We start from the raw sequence: 18,694 nt of genomic DNA, 5'->3' as shown, positions 1-18,694 counted from the left end.
GCGGCCCCGGCTGTGCCTCCCGTGCGCTCGGCGCACTTTAGTCCTCTCCACACCACCGGCTTCGGCTTCAGCCCTTCTTCCGTCTGGCACGAATGACTCGGCTTCCTTCTCTCTTCAGAAACATCCCGCTGACCGCTGACCGCTGTTCTCTTTCCTTTTTAAGTCCCACATTCGGTTCTCGGCCTGGCTCCAAAAGAGGAGCATTCGAACCCACGACCTTTCTTCCCTTCCCTTATACGCATCCCGCCTTTGATTTCCCGACTGCCCACGTGCGGCTTCAGTGGGGACTCTCGTGGGCCCTTCTCTCCACTCCAGTGACGGTGTTTGCGGCCCCCCCAAGCTCGCTCTCCTCATTCTCTTTCATGAAATCGCTTCTTGTTTCTAGGGCGCGTTCCTTGACCACCAACTCGTTAGGATTCAACTATGTAGCTTCCAGCTCATTGAGCTTCCCTCCTAGAATCAGTACTGTGTATTGGTTCTTAGGCAGAAGAGTGGTCAGGCCACGGGGGTGAAGTGACTTGTCCAGGGTCACCCAGCCGGGACGTGTCTGACTCAATCTACGGAGTCACCGAGCGGCCCCCCCGGCCCCATTTCCATGCTCCTCCCTTTTATCGCATGCATCACTCTCCCAAAAGGCTGCCTTTCACTTTTCTGTGCGTCTCCGAGGCTTTTACGCCCCGATGATGGGCAGTGTTTGGAATGGTGCCGGGTGTCCGTGAGAAGAAGGCACACTCCTTGCTATTCCCATCCAGTTTCCTCCAGATGGCGAGCAGCTTTGCCATTGCTTTCTTCAGCTCATTTCACAGATGCAGGAATGGAGAGAAGTGAGTTGCCCAGGGTCACACAGCTAGTCAGTGTCTGAGGCTGGATTTGAACTCGGGTCTTCCTAATTCAGGTCGAACACCCTATCTGTGGTGCCCATGAGACCTCCCTCAGAATAATGCTTGCTGGCTTGACCCAGAGAATTGCCTGAGGCACAGCGCAGAAAAGGCACAGGAGTAGGTAGTAACTGGAGGCTGAGGCTCACTGACTCTAAGCCCGGCCTCAGGCTCACAGTGCCTCCTAACAGGCCAGAACTGAGTTAAGCTCCCCAGCTATGGTTTGGCCAATCTTCCCCCAACAACTCTAAGGTCAAAGGGCAAGGGCTGGGCAAATGGGGTTAAGTGACTTGCTCAGGGTCTCACAGCTCGGGACTGTCTGAGGGCCTCTTTTCCTATTTCTGAACCTGGAAGACATTTCATTATCAGATCCAGGACGGGGTGGACAAAACATCAGAGGCCAGCCAGGCCCACATCCTCTTCTTACGGACTGACAAGACGTGGACTGTGTGCCTCAGAGACACAACTAACCCGCAGCAGAGGCTGGACTGGAACCCAAGACCCGTGACTCTACGGCTCTGCCTTTTTGCTCTCCCTTGATAATGGAGTGGGGCAAGGACTGGGCTTAGCCGAGCAGGGGCTGTACGCACCTGGCTCATCTCTGTGGAGGCGATTGGCCAGCATCTGGAGGGAGAATTCTCGGGTCACAGAGGCAATGTTCCCATTTTCTCCCATCATAACTGTTTCCAGGGGCATCTCCATGAACATCCTGTCCGTGATGAGGATCAGGAACTCGGCCATTTCCACGGGCGGCACTGAGGGGTCTGAGAAGACGCCATGTTTAGTTGGAGCCCCAGGAAGTCCATCTGGGGGCCTGTGAGTGGGGGATGAGCCTTAAGGATGACCGCCACCAGCACGCTGGCGTTTGTCCACTGCTTGGGTCATAGGCCGGGCCAGAGCGATTGGAGAAACTGAGGCACCCCAAGGACACTGGCAGGCTATGGTTAAGGGGTGAGGGTGCCCCCCTTTCCCATGCACCCTACCAGCAACAGCTCCCAAAGATATGCAGAGGGACAGGGAAAGCCATTGTGAGGGGTTCGAGGAACAGTCACAAAGATCTGGGCTCGAGCTTTGGAGATGGGCTGCGGGGGGGGGGGGGTCAGCTTCATCACTAAGAGGCTAAAAAGGCTTTAAGACTAGAAAACAAAAGAGCTCAGTTCCAACCCTGGTGGGGGGGGCTGGGGGGGCTGGTTGTCTGTGTCTTCCATAGGGGAGATGCCATCTGTGTTGTGGGGCTGGACCTCCATCTGGCCCGCTGCACAGAGGCTCGGAGCCCCGAGGCAGACACCAGCCTCTGGAGCTGGAGCCGGGGGCCTCTGGATCCCCCGGCTCGGGCCCAGGTGGTCGGAGCAGCCCACCTTTGCATACCTTGCACGAGTATGGGAGGCTTCAGTTCCTTTTCTCTTGCCTTTTTTCCTCCTTCGCTCTGGAGTCTAGAAACAAAGTAGCTTTCAATGACCGGCTTTGGGCAAGGACAGATTCTCCATTAGGACCTCTCCCCAAAGGCCAGGAGGTTTCATGCCTGTATACTGAAGGGTTACTGGACCCCGGAGCCAATGGAAGGCCTTTGCCTCTAAGCTGAGAATGTGGGGCAATTCCAGGGAGCCCCTCCTGAATGGCCCTGCTGTGTGTCCCTCAAAATTCATCATTATTTTCTCTCAGAGACTTGTTAATTCTTGTGATCTGCTCTTTGGCCTACTCCGTATACAGGGTTTCATTCTATCTCCATTTCGATCTGTCTTTTTTTATTTTGTGGTCATTGAACTGAATACTGCTTTTATTGCATCCCCGTGTGTAAAGGAGGTAGTAACTCTGCCTTTTTACATGCGTTACTCAAATCCAGGCAGTCTATAATGCAGGACCAATTTTTGTACATGTGCCGGAAGTACTGAGAATATGTATACTCTTTTGCAGTCCCATTTAGAAGACGCCATGTACGTTTTAGCTCAAGTTTCTCCAGCAATTTGCTCAATTTACCTTTAGTTTATCTTTCTATCAGCGCTACCCAAAACCGAGGGGGGACGTCAAAGTCTTCTGTCCCTAATGTGTCACTGTCTGGGTATTCGGGTAGTTTACTTAATGTTTCTTTTATGAGTTTGGATGGCAAGACACAGCCTGTAAACTGAGCACTGAGATTGGTTTGTTGTCTAGGATTCCTTTCAGCATAATGTAGTACTTGTTGATCCTCTGTGAACATTCGTTAAATGTTTCTTTTTTGCTTTGTCAGACAGCATGATTACAACTCCTGCTTTGGGGGATTCATTTGACACATAGTGTGTTTTTCCCAACTCCTTGTTTGTACTCTGGGCCTGTCTTTGTTTTTAAATATTTCCTGAAAACGATAAATTGTACAGCTTTTTACCTCATCGGATACGTCTTTTTAAAATTTTATTGGATTATTTAATGAGTTCAGATTTAAAATTATGAGTTAAGTTTATGTTTCCTTCCATCTCTCTCTCTGTCTCTCTCTCTCTGTGTCTCTCTGTCTCTGTCTGTCCGTCTGTCCGTCCGTCTCTCAGGGGAGGTGACTCTTTCTCTGGCCTGACTCACGGTTACCCAAAGGGCTTTGGTTCCTGTCTCTGGTGCAGGCCAATGTCTCCCCCCCCCCCCCCGCCCCAGCCCTCGTACTTGGGTTCCGGCGGATGCATGGCCGAGAGGATGGGCTTCATGTACTCCTGCATGAGCTCGGAGAGGTTGTCGAAGTCCTCCAGCATGTTTTCGAGGTCTTCCACATCCTCTGGTTCCTGACGTGCCCAAGCCAAGGCCATTTCATTAACCTCCAGAGTGACTTTGGCCACCCTCACTGGGCCGAGAACACGAGGTGGCTGCAGCACCCCCTTCCTCGCACTCGCAACCCAGGAGCGGGAGGGGAAGGGGCGGGAGGCAGGGGGAGCCACAGCAGGGCCGCCCAACATCCAGGGACGAGGGCAGGGGAGGCTTGTGCCCTGGTTCCTTTATGCGTTCAGTCTACACCCGACAAGGGTCCAACCCCGGATGAGGAAACTGAGGCCTGCTGTCGCAGGCTACACAACGGCCAGGCAACCCGGGGAAGGAGTTCAGCCTCGGGAGGAGCCTGGCGGCCGGGGGGCCCCGTCAGCTCGGGGGCTGCTTGGGAGGCCATAGTTTCTGCTCAGCGAGCCGAGGACCTGCCGGCGGGGCGCCCTTCCGCTCCCCGAGTCCTGGCTGGGAAGGGTGGCTGAAGGGCCTTCCTGGGGTCCGAGAGCCCCGGCAGTGGAGGAGTCGGTGCCCCGGGACCGAGCAAGGCGAAGGGCCCCCGGAAGGGCCCCGCGGCTCCTCTTGGCTCCGACGCTGGCGAGTCAGGAAGGCTCTGAACGCTGCCTCCAGCCTCCTGGCCCTGGCCCTGGGCCTCATCCGGGGCTGCCCCTTTCCTCCCTCTCTCCTGGCGGCGATCGGCCCCGTTGTGGCTGCCCCCCAGGCTTGTCACTGTGCTGAGCCTTTGTCTCGCCTGGAGCCTCCCCCACTCCCTGTGGGGCCCCATCCCTCATCTTGGCCTTGGAATGCTCCCCTACCGGCCCACTGGGCCTCCCCGACTCCGGCCCGCTGGGCCTCCCGGCCTCCCCGACTCCAGCCCGCTGGGCCTCCCGGCCTCCCCGACTCCGGCCCGCTGGGCCTCCCGGCCTCCCCGACTCCGGCCCGCTGGGCCTCCCTGACTCCGGCCCGCTGGGCCTCCCCAACTCCGGCCCGCTGGGCCTCCCGGCCTCCCTGACTCCGGCCCGGCTGGGGGGCTCCTTACCTCGGCGATGACGTCGTCCAGGAAGGAGGAGTGATCGAGGTCCTTCTTGAACAGGCTGATGCTCCCCAGCAGCTGGGAGAGGAGCTCGATGTCCACGGGGAGACGGAACACCCTGCACGGGACTGGAGGCCCAGGGAAGAGGCGCCTCAGGCCAGGCCGCCCCCCGGGAAGGGGGCTGCCGGAGGAGGGAAAGGCCGCCCGGGTCCGGGGCCCCCCCTTCCCTTCAGGCCCCAGCTCCCCCCTCATAGGACGGCCCGGGGGCCTCTGCACTCACTGCTGATCTGGACCATCTTCCCCTTGGGGCCGGGGCTGTACTTGGGCTTCTCGTAGATCATGCCGTACAGGGTGGACCTGGGGACACAAAGGCAGAGGGTGCGGCCTCCCGCCCTGGCCCGCCCCCTTGGACCTCATCCTGGACTCTTTCTCGTCCCTCCCTCCCAACCCTCCCCGGGTGGCTCCACAACCCGCTATGGCTCCTGCTGTCTCTGGGATGAGAGGCCGCCACCGCTTCACGTCTCCTCCTGTGTGACGCACGGCTTCCTGGCTGCTCCTCAGACCTGAGGCCGCCTCTGCCAGGAAGTCTTCCATGATGCCCGTCGTGTGGCCTCCCACATTCTTCTCTGGCGAAGCCGCCGAGTTATCTTTGTCTTTGTAGGGAGCATCGGCTGGGCGGAGCCCTGCACCCTCCCCAGCCCAGCGGCACTTGCGGAGATGGAAGGAGCCAGGCTGAGCCCGACTTGGGGGGGGGGGGGCGCCGCCTCAGAACGTGCATGAAGACGGGGGATGGGCGCCACCCGAGGTGGGATTGTCTCTTCTCTTCTTTTTGAGCTTTTTCCTGCTTCTTGGAGTCAACACTGTGAGTCGCTTCCAAGGCAGAAGAGCCGTCAGGGCTAGACAATGAGGGTGAAGGGACTGGCCCAGGGTCACCCAGCCGGGAAGTGACTGAGGCCAGATTGGAACCCAGGACCTCCTGTCTCTGGGCCCGGCTCTCCACCCAGCTGCCCCTGGGGGATTGTCTCAAGGTGGCGTGGGATGCTACCCGCTCCGTCTGCGTTACTCCTCCCATTCTCTTGGATCCAGGGACACCGACTTCCTGGCTGTTCCCAACAAGACCGTCCCTCTCCAGCCTCCTAGCATTTTTCCTTGCAGTGCCCATGCCTGGAATGCTCTCCCTCTTCTGCTCTAACTACTGCCCTCTCAGGCTTCCCTCAAGTCCCAGCTAAAATCCTGCCTGCCACAAGAAGTCTTCCTGGCCCCCTCTTCATCCCAGTGCCTTCCCTCTGCCCCCATTTATCCTGCATGGAGCGCCTCCTTTTACAGAGGAGGAAACTGAGGTAGGCAGAGGCAATGTGACGGTCAGTGTCTGAGGCGAATCTCAGCTCTGGCCTTCCAGACTGCAGGCCTATCATCTCCCCATGGTCCCATCAAGCGTCCTGATATCACAGACTATGTAATCTGAGCCTACAGTCCACTAAGAACCTCCCACTCTTCTTCAGAAGTAGAAGTCTGGATTTTACATCTATCCTTGCTCAGAATCAGACCTGGAGGTAGGAGGTCCCGAGTTCAAATTTGCCCTCAGACCCCGCAGGCAAGTCACTCAGCTCCAATTGCCCAGTCCTCGTGGTGCTTTTTCCTTAGCATCGGTTCTTAGACACATGCTTAGACCTTCCCAGAAGCCTCCCAGAGCACAGCGCCTCCTCTGACCGTGGTGTCTTGTCCCACGTCCTACCTTGGGCTCAACAGCTCGGGCTTCTTTGGCACACGCCTGCCCAGCACGAGCCACCAGAGAGGTCCTGCACCCTCATGGAGCCTCTTCCTGGGGTGGCCTGTCCTGGCAAGGGGTCCCCACCTCGGGGCTATGCTCAGCAGCGACGACCTTTCCACCTGGAGTCAAGAGGGAGCCGAGACCCCCGAGGCCTGCACCCCAAGCGCCAGCCCCCCGAGACCCCCTCACGAAAGGGCCTACCTGTCGTCTGAGTGCTGGAGGATCAGGAGCCGATAGCTCAGAGGGAGGTCGCTCAGGATATTAAAGTGCTGATCCGAAACGCTGAGGTTCTGCCAGACCTGGCGGGAGAAACATGCCACCACTCTGTGACGTCCCCCTGCCTCCATCTGCCCTGCCCTGCCTTCCTCCTCCATGTTTCCCCCTCCGTTTCCTGCCTCCCCTGGGGCTCCCAGCCCCAGCCACCCTCCCCACTTCTCCCGGGGGCTTCACTCCCCCTCTGTCTGCCTGACCTTCCCCTCATGCTCAAACCAGCAGGCTTCCTCCAGCTTTTCCTAGAGACAACACGTGGCCTTTGCCCTGGCTCGGCCTCCGGCACCTCTGGTGAGCCAGGGGACTCCTTTGGCCCTGCTGCTTTCCCCCTTCTAGAGGAGGGGACAGACACTGAGGGACTCGCCTGCCCAGTCCCACAGCAGTCGTGTGTGCCTCGACTGGCAAGCACCGCCCTCTTGCCCTTCTCTTCTTGCCCTCCCACTTCTCCCTGTCTGAGCCCATCATGACGAGAGTAAGGCTCCAACCTGGCCCACTGCTGCCCCTCTCATGCTCGCCTCCGCTGCCGTGCTCGTTGTTTCCGCACCTCTTTAGGGAGCTCGTTTCCCCCACTCCCTCTTCTCTCGGCCGATGCTTTTTGTCCCCTTGACTTTCTGGGCCTTCGATGTCATTCTAGGCAGCTCACTCCCACACCTTCGGCCTTGGTACACTTCTTACAACACTGTCCGTCCGGGTACAACTACAGAGTTGGACCTCATTTAATGCCTTCAGTTTTGTCTTTCTTCCTTTTTGACCTTTTCATGCTTCGCCCAAGTCTTGTATTTGAACTTCAGCCTTCCTGTTTGGGTCTAGTCTTTTCATTGTGTACACCTGGGACATGATTTGACCAAAAGGACCATTTCCCCCCTGAAAGAATGTGCTCAGTCTTCCTGGGAGGCGATTCTTGGTTGTAAACTAGTTCCTTTGCCACATTCCAAGCCTTCCAATCCCCATATGTGGAAGCTACTAAGACTTGTGTCATTCCAGGATATGTGAATTTCTTCTTTCTGGCTGCTTGCAATATTTTCTCCTTGGCCTGGGAGCGCTGGAATTTGGCTATCTTATTCCTGGGAGTTGTCATTTGGGGATTTATTGCAATGTCCCATTTTATCCTCCTGTGCAAGAATATCAGGCAAGTTGTCTTGGATCATTTCTTGTAATAGGATGTCCAGACCTCTTAAACAATGGCTTCCAGATAGTCCAATAACGCAGATTATCTCTCGTGCATCAGTTGTTTTTCCAATGAGATTTTTCATCTTTTATTCCATTTCTTCATTCTTTTGATTTTGGGTGTTTCTTGATGTCTCATGAAGTCATTAGTTTCCATTTGCCCAATTCTGATTTTTAAGGAATTTGTTTCTTCTGCGAGCTTTTGAATCTTCTTTTCCATTTGGTGTGGCCTCCTCTGGCACGCCACTCCCTTGGTTCTTAAAAGCTCACTCATTCATTCATTTGATCACTCACTCGTTCACCCCCTGGATCCTCCCTCTCCAGCCCCCAGGGGAGTATTGTACATGCTTTAACAATGGGCTCTCCAAGACCAAGTGTAGTCAGCATAATTCACGTTTTCTCCACTCCTTCCTTATGTCTGAACAAGCAACCAAACAACAAAGCAAACCCCAATTTGCAGTGGATTTCTGAAGTGGAGATGAAAGCCTCCATTAAGCACACTAGCCGACTCCCTCCCTCCTGGCCCGTGACGAGGAGACTCAGGCATCTCCCAAAGTTCTGTCTTTGCCCTCTTCTCTCCTCCCACTAGACTTCCCAGAATTCTAGAATCTCTGAGGAGTTGAGAGGGACTGTAATATTTATTTGGGAAAGGAAATGGGATTAGAAAAAAGGGGAATAAATGGGAGGTTTGTATGGGGTATGGAGGAGTTAAGGGGAGAGAGGGAACACTGTTTGGTGAAGCAGGGGAGGGAGATGCCCCCTGCTGAGAGGAAACAGCAGGGGTCCAATAAGGTTTTTTATTGCCTTGATGACTGAAAAGAAGTTCAGCTCCCTCTATGACCAGAAAGATAGTCCACTTATCTGACTGCGAATTAAAATAACACAAAGTTTAATAACTAGTTGGGATTGGAGTTTTTCTCAGCTTCAGAGTATAGGGCCAGACCCTAGAGGCTGGCGGAGGGTTTGTCCCACTCCCTTCTACTCTTGTTGTTCTAATTCAGACTCTTAGCAGTACACAGAAAGCAAACAAGAACAATTCTAACCTTTAGAAGCCTGTGTCTTTGGGCTGAACCAAGAAGAGCATGCCACTCCAGACTGGGCTGAACAAGCTCCTCTCTCCTCCAACACCCGGAAGCAAGTCCTCTCCCGGCAGGAAGGAAGTGCTAGTCACAAGACCCAACTGCCACTCCCAGTTGGCCCTCCCACACACAAACTGTCAGTCTTGTTTCCTTTCTACAATTGGAGTCTGGAGCCTATTCTTTTCCTGAATAATCATCCCTGACAACTCAACAGCTGGCCAGGCCGGTGAGCATCAGAGACAAGAACAGAGGAGGAGAGGGAGGGAATAAAGACGCCAAGATCATCTGGGGGGGGGGGTGAAGGTGCAGAATAGATGGTGGGAGGTGAGGAGACCAAAGGTATTTGTGAGGGCATCCTCATGGAAATGGAAATGTGGCTGGTAGACTATGCTAGTGGGTTATGTTAAACTTGTGGACCACTGAGATATCCAGATCTTCCCTCTTTTTTAAACTTCTGTCTTAGAATCAATATTACTATTGGTTCCAAGGCAGAAGAGTGATGAGGACTAGGCAACGGGGGTGAAGTGACTTGCCCAGGGTCACCCAGCTGGGAAGTGTCTGAGGCCAGATTTGGACCCAGGACCTTCCATCTCTAGGTGTGACTCTCAGTCCACTGAGCCACCCAGCTGCCCCCTGGATCTTTTCCGAGCACCATGTAGCTATTCACACAGAGCAGGGTGGAGGAATGGGCAGGCTCAACCACATCGGACCCTTATCTTTGGCGCAACCACGTTGGCATGTCACTGAAACTCAAGGAGAGGGTGCTTCCTTCCCCACAAAGCAGGGGGCCTCTCGCTGGGTGGGGGCCTTCTGGATCAGGTAACGTCGGCTGGGAGGCGTCACTGACCCGTCATGGGCACGTGCTGTCCATGCCGAGAGCCAAGGCATGCCAACCTCCGGGGGGCCTCCTTCCCTGTGCCCCGCCACGTTTCCGCGCCATCTCTCCGGGCACCTGTGAGCCGGCCCTTGATACACCCTTGAGCGCCCTTCGCCCCTCCTCAGTCTGCCTCAATGACGTCTTCAGCCCTCCATGCCAGACCCCACGCGAAGCTGGTCCTAATCTCGAGGGTGCCACCGTCCACCCGCGGGGATGCCGAGTGTCAAGGTGGGCTCTGAGGGTGTCCTTGAGTGGGGGAGGTCTGTGATAGCCGGACTCGGCGCTCACAAAGTGGAAGGAAGGCTCAGGAAGTGACGCCGGTGGCGAGCACTTCCTGTGGCGAAGCCTTTCGCCTTCAGCTTGGACTGGAAGGAGCTCTGGCTCGGGACCTCGGGCTGGGCTCCCTGTCCTGGCCTTTCCCAGAGGCCCCCGACGTGGAGGCCCATGGCAAGAACCCTTGCGCAGCCGGAGCAAGTCTCTCCTCTGGGTTTCTTTCCCTCGATTTCCTAAAGGAACTGCTCGAGTCATTCGGACTTGAGTAATGATGGCGGCGACCACGGTCCTCGTCGGCGTAGTCCAGCCTTTACAGGGGACGCGCGGGGAAATCCACGGGCCAGCTCAAGGCCTTCTTGGCAGGGAGGCCTCTTGTGGGAGGTGAGGCTCGAGTCGAGGAAGGAGATGAGGCAGCGGAAGAGGCGCCCTGCAGCCCCTGGTTCTACCCCTCTGCCCAGGCCACAGGCTCTGGACTCACGCCACATAGCGCTGGCTGCCCCCCTCCACTGGTTCACAGAAGTAAACAACCCAAGACGCTGTCCAACGATCGCCAAAATCTAGGCTGAAATTCCGAAGCCCCCCTAAAAGCATAAAGCCAACAGGGGAGCCTTGAGGTGCGCCCCGCTCCGGAGGATGGAGTCCATCAGGCTCTCCGAGATCCTGGTCGCCCTTGGGGAGCAGGCTCCCCCAATCCCGCTGGCAGGGCGCTGGCAAACTCCTTTTCTTCCTTCCCTTCTCCCAGAATTGTGGCAGCCTCAGTTTGCAAGTGCCCGGTTCAGGCTCGGCAGGCCCGTGGGAGGAGGCGATTCTTCCGGGCCAGGGGCGCGAAGTGCGGCTTCCCTCGCCACCCATTCCTCAGCCTCTCCGACCCAAAGGCTGGCAGAGAAAACAAGTAAAACTCGAGTTGCGACGTTCTGCCTGTTCTCCGTGTTCAGGCTTCCCTCTTGTGCCCATCCCGAGCTCCAGTCGTAGCCCTTCCCCCAGATGGCCCAGCCTGAGCCCCACCTCCCACTTCCTTGACAACCGCAGCTCATCCTCGTCTTCTGAGGCGAGATCTTGGCCACGCTCTCCAATTCGCCCCATCACGCCTTCGTGGCTTCCAACTTGTGCCGTGGCTTTCTGGGCGTCCCAGCTGACCAAGGCAGCAGATCCCCTCCCGGCCACATCAGTCCTTTGTGTCTCCAGAATTTCATTCCAGAACCCTTCTCTGGCCGATCCCCCCCGCCCCGGGGAACGCCAGTCTGCGGGATCCCCCCCCCATCGTTCCCCTGAACTAGTCTCTTCTCCCCAGACCTGAGCTCTCCTCTGCTCTTTCAGGCTCAAGGAGGAAGCGGTCCTTCCCAAGGGCAGCCACTGGGGGGGGGGGGGCGTGGAGAAGGGCGTGTGTGGATGCAAACCAGTGATTCTGGCCAGGCGGAGAACCTGGGAGGAGAGGCGCCAAGAGAGGGCCCTGGCATCGCCTGGAGCCTGCACGGAGAGGTGCCCAAGGAAGGCTTGAGGAGCTCAGGAACGCCTCCATTGGCACACACTGACACTCTTGGGAAACTGAGGCCTGTGCTCCTCTCCCCTGTCTGCCTGCAGCCACCACGAACTTGCACGCTAGGAAGTGGGGCTGGCAGGGGCAGACTCCCCAGGGCCAACAGCGAGCCCTGACATTACCTTGGACATCATGGCGAGGCTCTGCTCCACGTTGTTAAAGAGGGTGGTGTCCATCTTGTCTTCTTCCTGCAGTTTCTGGTGGAGCTGAATCAGGGATGCCAGCTGCGAGCTGCAGGTGTTGGTCGTGACAGAGTACAGGAGCTTCCTCATGGACACAGACGCCGAGCAGCTCTGGGGAAACAGAGCCTCCTGCTTGGGATCAGGCGAGGGCAAGATCGCCCAGATTCCCCTGCCCTGTAGCCCAGGTTAGGGCCCCCGGGGAGCAGCCAGGACATTGTGATCACCTTTGTGTCTGACTGTCCACCACTGAGGGCAGGGACGGGAGGGGACAGAGAGAGCTTCAGATGCCAGGCAGAAGGGCTAGGCAGGGCTGCTCTGCCTTGCCCTAAAGAGACCGTGGATCGCCAAGTCCCAGGACAGCTCTGCACCCACTCCCTGGAGACCTCTTAAGCACCTATTCTGTGCAAGGCCATATGCCTGGCACTGGGCAGCACAGAGCCAAAAGCAAAGCCTTCCCTGCCCCGCGGGAGCCAACGCCTTCAGGAGAAACAGCTCATGTACAGGAAAAGACAGAGTGAACCCTGGTAATAAAGCGAGACTGGGTACACCTGCAGGTGAGGAATCTAAGGAGCGGAGAAGCAGAGGCAGGCACCCTCGCCTTGGGCGATCAGCCCAGCTTGAGTGGAATGCAGAACATCTGAGGGGACTCACAGGAAGGGGTGTGAGGGGGAAGAGAGGAAGGAAGTGTGGAAGGCCTGGAACCCCAGCGGAGGAGGACGTATGTTCTAGAGCCAATAGGAATTTAGTGCACGTGCCATAATCAGAGGAGCAGGGAGGAGAGCAAGGAGGCTTTAGGCTTCCTGAGAAAGAGAGGGACAGGTGAACACACAGAGACGCCCAGAGAGACGGCGACACACACAGGATTACTAGGTCTCCAGGGACCAGGGCAGCCGTCTATCCCCAAGGGACATCCCTAGAGCACTTCAAGGATGGCTTCACGCGATCCTTCCCACCCACTGGCAGGGAGGTGCCATTTGGTCCCCACTTTGCAGATGAGGGAAGGGAGGACCTAGCTCTAGGGTGCACCGTGCCCATCCGTACTGACCTCCTAACCCCCCGGGCCTGAGCATCTCCTCACTTGCACCTTGGAGGCCCCTCCGAGTTCTCCCAAGCTATTTGAGAGAGAAGACCACAAGGGCCATCTAGTCCTTCACCCCTACTTTCCAAATAGGGAACGGAGGCTCCCGGAAGGGAAGGGACTTGGCCAAGGTCCCCGAGAAGGGAGTGGCAGAGGAGGCCGGATTCTCAGGAGGAGGAGCCCGCGTGCCCCTACCCTACGAGGCTGCGCCCTGGCCTCTCTCTGATCCCCTGGCTCTGGGCTCTCGGGGCGAGAGCGCCCTCCCCGCAGATGGCCTTTCCTTCCAACGTCGTCCTGGGCGCAGGGAGGCGCTCGAGGGATGCCCAGCCCCGCTCGCCTCCTCACCTGGTAAAGGGCCATGAACTGGCAGGCCGAAGGCTGGTCCATGGCCCCGATGCTCTCCACCACCTCGAGGCTGGCTTTGGCCGCGGTTTTCATCAGGTTGTTACTCAGAGAGACTTGTAAGCACTGCAGGAGAACCTCGGAAGCCTGGGCGCGGAACCTCTGGGCCTGCGTGAACCTCTTCTGCCAAGGGGAGAGCCGGAGAGGCACGTCTGCCCCCTCCCCCCGCCAGCCCCCTCCCCCGCCCCGCCCTCGAGCACACCCATTCCACGGCGGCCGCGGCCCCACGCGTGGGCCTTGTGGGCAGGCCCGACCCCCCGACCTCAGCCTGCCGGCCCGGGGGCACCACCGAGCCCTAGGCAAGGGCCCAGCGAGCTTGGCAGAACCAGGAGCCCCGTTCCAAGGAGCCCCGCCGTACCTTCAGTTCTCTGCCCTTGCGGACGTGGTCCTCACTTTGGGAAGAGGCTCGAGGGTCGGCTTCCGCTTCCTCTTTGTCTGCGTCTGCCGTGGGCGGGCCGGCCGCTTTGTGCTCCATCTGTAGGAAGGACCACACGGAGCACGTGGCGCAGCCGTGGCTCGGCGTGTCCACGGCGCCAGCACAGCCTTCCTCGCTGCAGCCTCCCCAGACCGCGACTCCGAGGCCCCGCCCTAGTGTTCCCCGAGGCGGGGCCAGCGGGATGAGCTTCCGGTCCAGAAGGACGCCCGGCGCGGCCTCCTCGGGGCGCCTGCAAAGATGCCCACGTGCCCCACGTGCCGCGAAGCCCTTCTCTGGCGGCAGCATCTTTCGGCTCCACCCACCCTCCTGGTAAAGCCTTCCGTCATGTGACGCTGGTCGGGCCCCTCCCGGCCCTGAGGGTCGACTTCCTGTGGGTCAGCTCTGCTCGGGCGCGGCCATGATCTCCCCGGCTCGGACTGGCTCTTACGGCCCGCGCCCACACCTGCCCACCCTGCAGAAGCCAAGGGAGAGCCAGGCCTCGGCCGCTGGGGCAGCGTTCACGGGAAGCAGCTGAGGCAAAGCAAGGGGTGGTCCTTGAGAGCCTGTCCCAGGAGAAACAGCGGAAGAAAAGGGCGGACAAGGCTCGCGCAGAAGAACGGGCGATAGCTGGCACTATGAGGAGGGGGCGGGGTCAGTTCTGGAGCTTCCCCAGTTTCAATCTGGCCTCAGATACGGGCAAGCCTTGTGACCCTGGGCAAGTCACTTCACCTTGTGTGCCTCAGAACGTGGCCAAGTCTTCCAGCAAAGCCCCCAAATGGGGGGCGGAGTCAAGATGGCGGCTTAGCAAGCAGCCAAAGTGCAGACCTCGTGGAAGACCCTTCCTTACCGATAGACTGAATGTTCCCAGGGCACCGAAACCCAACCTGAACAACAGGACAGAAGCGGGGAAGCCTCCTTCTGGACTCAAATCAAAAGGTACCCCCCCCAAAGCCGGAATCCGAGAACACTCAGGGCTAAGGGGAAGGCAGAGCGAAGGTCCCAGGACCCCTCCCCCACAACCCAGAGGGCAGAGCCCCCAGCAGCAGCGGGAACCTCTGAGCGGCCAAAGGTGCTGGCTTGGAGGGTCTACCTGTGAGCAGCTGGGCGCCGGGCTCGGAGCATCCAGCTTGGACAGCGGGGAGGAAGCCAGGGAGAGACGGGAGGTGGCTGGGTCCCTCCATCAGGCTCCAGCCTCACCCTTGCCTCGGGCACATCCAGACCAATCCAGTTGAACCTAATCCCATCAGAACTCCCCAGAGTTCAGGGAGGCGGCCAAAGGCACTTGCGGACAGCAGAGAAGCAGCTGGAGAGAACTGGAGAGAGCCTGGGCGGCCCAGCCTTCCAGGAGTCTTCAGAGCCTCAGAGCTTCATACCACATACAGCCCGACCCACCTGAACTCAATCCAATCAAAAGCCCCCAGAGGACAGGGAAGCAAACATGCCTCCCCTAGAGACTGTACCAAGAGATCTGACAAAGCTCCAAGAGGGGAGACTGACAGCCCCAAAACCAAAACAAAACGAGAGGAGCAAGAGCACAGCCAAATACGGGAGCAAAGAAGGGGTAAACTTGAGCAAACAACAGAAAAAGAAGAAGGAAATTACAATAGACAGCTTCTGCACAGGTAATGAGCAAAGAGCGAATGAAACAGAGGGGGGGGGGGGGGACCCAGCAAAGGAAAAATCAGAAATCCCAGCGAATTGGATACAGGCTTTGGAAGAACTCAAAATGCAATTCAAAACACAATTAAGAGAGGTTGAAGACAATTGGGAAAAGAACTTAAAAACTAAGATAAGTCATCTGGAAACAGAAAATAGTGTCTTGAAAGCCAACATCAACCAGCTGGAAAATGAGGCAAAGGAGATGAAAGATGAGGTGAAGAAGATCAAAGATGACCTCCAAAGAAAATCCGACCAAAAGGAAAAGGACGACCAAAAAACTAAGGATGAAATCCAGTCTTTAAGAACCAGAATACAACAACTTGAATAGAGCGACCTCACAAGGCAGCAGGACTCTATAAAACAAAAAAAAAAAGAATGAAAAAATTGAGGAAAATATGAAGCATCTCATTCACAAAACAGAGGATTTAGAAAATCATTCAAGGAGAGACAATTTAAGAATTATTGGCCTACCAGAAGACCACAACAAAAGAAAAAGCCTGGACATTATATTACAGGAAGTTATTAAAGAAAACTGCCCCGAAATCCTTGAACAAGAGGGAAAAGTGGAGATTGATAGAATCCACAGATCACCTCCTGTACTTAATCCCCAACTGACAACACCCAGGAATGTTATAGCCAAATTCAAGAACTAGAAGACCAAAGAAAAGATATTACAAGCTGCCAAGAAGAAGTCATTCAGATACCAAGGAACCACAGTGAGGATAGCTCAGGATCTGGCTGCATCCACACTGAAAAAAAGAAAGGCCTGGAATACGATATTCCGGAAAGCAAGGGAACTAGGTCTACAACCAAGAATCAACTACCCAGCAAAACTGACTGTATTCTTACAAGGGAAAGTATGGTCATTCAACAAAATAGAAGAATTCCAAGAATTCGTAAAGAAAAGACCAGACTTGAACAGAAAATTTGATGTCCAAGCACAGAACTCAAGAGAATCATCAAAAGGTAATTTAAAAAGAGGGGAAAAAAGAAAAACAAAAAAATTTTTTAAGAGACTCAATAAGTTAAAATGATATGTATCCCTATAAGAAAAGAGGTCATTGGTAACTCTTAAAAACTGTTGTTATTAGCTGGGAAGCAAAAAGAAGTATACTTAGAGGGAACAGCAACAAACTGTATAGGATGAAAGGACAAGACATAAATAGGGAAACAACAAATTGGGAAACAATCTTCATAACAAAAACCTCTGACAAAGGTTTAATTACTCAAATTGATAGAGTTAAACCAGTTGTACGAAAAATCAAGCCATTCTCCAATTGATAAATGGGCAAGGGACACGGATAGGCAATTCTCAGATAAAGAAATCAAAACTATTAATAAGCACATGAAAAAGTGTTCTAAATCTCTTATAATCAGAGAGATGGAAATCAAAACAACCCTGAGGTATCACCTCACACCTAGCAGATTGGCTAACATGACAGCAAAGGAAAGTAATGAATGCTGGAGGGGATGTGGCAAAGTAGGGACATTCATTCATTGCTGGTGGGGTTGTGAATGGATCCAACCATTCTGGAGGGCAATTTGGAACTATGCCCAAAGGGTGATAAAAGACTGTCTGCAATTTGATCCAGCCATAGCACTGCTGGGCTTGTACCCCAAAGAGATCATAAGGACAAAGACTTGTACAAGAACATTCATAGCTGCGCTCTTTGTGGTGGCAAAAAAATTGGAAAATGAGGGGATGCCCTTCAATTGGGGAATGGCTGAACAAACTGTGGTATATGTTGGTGATGGAATACTATTGTGCTAAAAGGAATAATAAAGTGGAGAAGTTCCATGGAGACTGGAACGACCTCCAGGAAGTGATGCAGAGCGAGAGGAGCAGAACCAGGAAAACATTGTACACAGAGACTGATACACTGTGGTATAATCGAACGTAATGGACTTCTCCATTAGTGGTGGTGTAATGTCCCTGAACAATCTGCAGGGATCTAAAAAACACCATCCACAAGCAGAGGACAAACTGAGGGAGTGGAAACACCGAGGAAGAGCAACGGCCTGACTACAGGGGTGGACGGGATATGACTGAGGAGAGACTCTAAATGAACGCTCTGGTGCAAACACCAACAACATGGAAATGGGTTCGAATCAAGAACACTTGTGATGCCCAGTGGAATTGCGCGTGGGCTATGGGAGAGGTGGTGGGAGGGGGGCGGGGGGAGGACAAGATAATGATCATTGTTTCCAATGAATAATGTTTGGAAATGACCAAATGAAAATAAAAAAAAATAAAAAGAATTGAGGTGAGGCAGTAACATTCAAATTCAGGGTTTCTTGCTTCCAAGTTCAGAGTTCATTTCAGGCATCGCTGCAAGGATGGTACTTAACTCCATTTTAAAATCTTGTAAAAAAAGCACAGAGTACTTACACTTGAGAGTCAGAAAAACCTTCCTGGTCTTAAATCATACCTCCGACAATCCAACTAGCTATGTGATCACGAGCAAGTAACTTAACCCCTGGACCTGGGCATCCTTGCCCATCACAGGGTTGTTGTGAGGTTCAAATAAAGAGAATGTATGAAAAGCAAAAAAAAAAAAAGCCCCCAAATGGAGTAGTGAAGTCAGCTCCCCCTGACACGACTCGTCACCACCAATTCGTCTCTCCGGGTCAGGGTTGCCTCCTGGACAGTCCTGGACAGTAAGGACGACCTTTTGCCTCTTTCAGACTGCTGGCACTTAGCACAGTGCTGCGACCTAGTAGGCGCTTAAGAAAATGTTTCTTAACTCACTGACTGACTGACTGATCACAGTGTCGACTTCCTTTTGTGAACAGCCACGTTCCTGCTGTTGAGTCTAGGAGTGTTGTTCACTACGGCTACTCATGTCATCTTTCGAGGATGGGGGGGACAACTTGTTGGAAGAAGTCCAGTGCCTGTTCTGTGGAATGAAATGTGGCAGCAAGGGGAGCTGGGAGGACCTTGGTTTAAATGTGGTTTCAGACACATCCTGGTTGTGTGACCCTGGACAAGTCACTTAATCCCATCTGGGTAGCCCTTGCCCCTCTGCCTTTGAGTTGTTACTAAGACAGAAAGTAAGGACTAGCAGCAATGCAATGACCCAGGCCAATCCTGAGGAACTTCTGAGAAAGAATGTATCCACATCCAGAGAAAGAACTGGGGGAGCGGAAACAAGACAAACATGATCGATCCCATGGTTCGATGGGGATGTGACTGGGGTTTGGCTTAAAGATTGCTCGACTGCAAATAGGAATAACATGGAAGTGGGTTCTGAAAAATGATACCCATAGACCAGCGGAATTGCTTGTCAGCTCCGGGAGGGGGAGGGAAAAAATTTGAATTGTGGAACTGTGGGCAAATCTTCAAAATAAATAGATAAAA

The 18,694-nt window shown here is 55.0% G+C and overlaps 1 protein-coding gene across 1 annotated transcript in view; it reads right to left on the bottom strand.

The window, feature by feature from the left end:
- CFAP46 (cilia and flagella associated protein 46) overlaps positions 1 to 18,694 on the bottom strand; it is a 148,665-nt gene that overhangs the window by 9,660 nt on the left and 120,311 nt on the right. Inside the window, exons 37-45 of the mRNA XM_056794816.1 lie at positions 13,621 to 13,737; positions 13,206 to 13,385; positions 11,723 to 11,893; positions 6,599 to 6,696; positions 4,907 to 4,983; positions 4,633 to 4,754; positions 3,507 to 3,622; positions 2,247 to 2,311; positions 1,469 to 1,642 (exon numbers count right to left, since the gene is read on the bottom strand). Coding sequence (XP_056650794.1) covers positions 1,469 to 1,642; positions 2,247 to 2,311; positions 3,507 to 3,622; positions 4,633 to 4,754; positions 4,907 to 4,983; positions 6,599 to 6,696; positions 11,723 to 11,893; positions 13,206 to 13,385; positions 13,621 to 13,737 — 1,120 coding nt within the window. The remainder of the gene's footprint in view (positions 1 to 1,468; positions 1,643 to 2,246; positions 2,312 to 3,506; positions 3,623 to 4,632; positions 4,755 to 4,906; positions 4,984 to 6,598; positions 6,697 to 11,722; positions 11,894 to 13,205; positions 13,386 to 13,620; positions 13,738 to 18,694) is intronic.

The sequence above is a fragment of the Monodelphis domestica genome, chromosome 1, assembly GCF_027887165.1.
Source record: "Monodelphis domestica isolate mMonDom1 chromosome 1, mMonDom1.pri, whole genome shotgun sequence".
Classification (NCBI taxonomy): domain Eukaryota; kingdom Metazoa; phylum Chordata; class Mammalia; order Didelphimorphia; family Didelphidae; genus Monodelphis; species Monodelphis domestica.
Note: the sequence above shows the minus strand (reverse complement) of the source record. Positions and strands in the feature narration are given on the sequence as shown.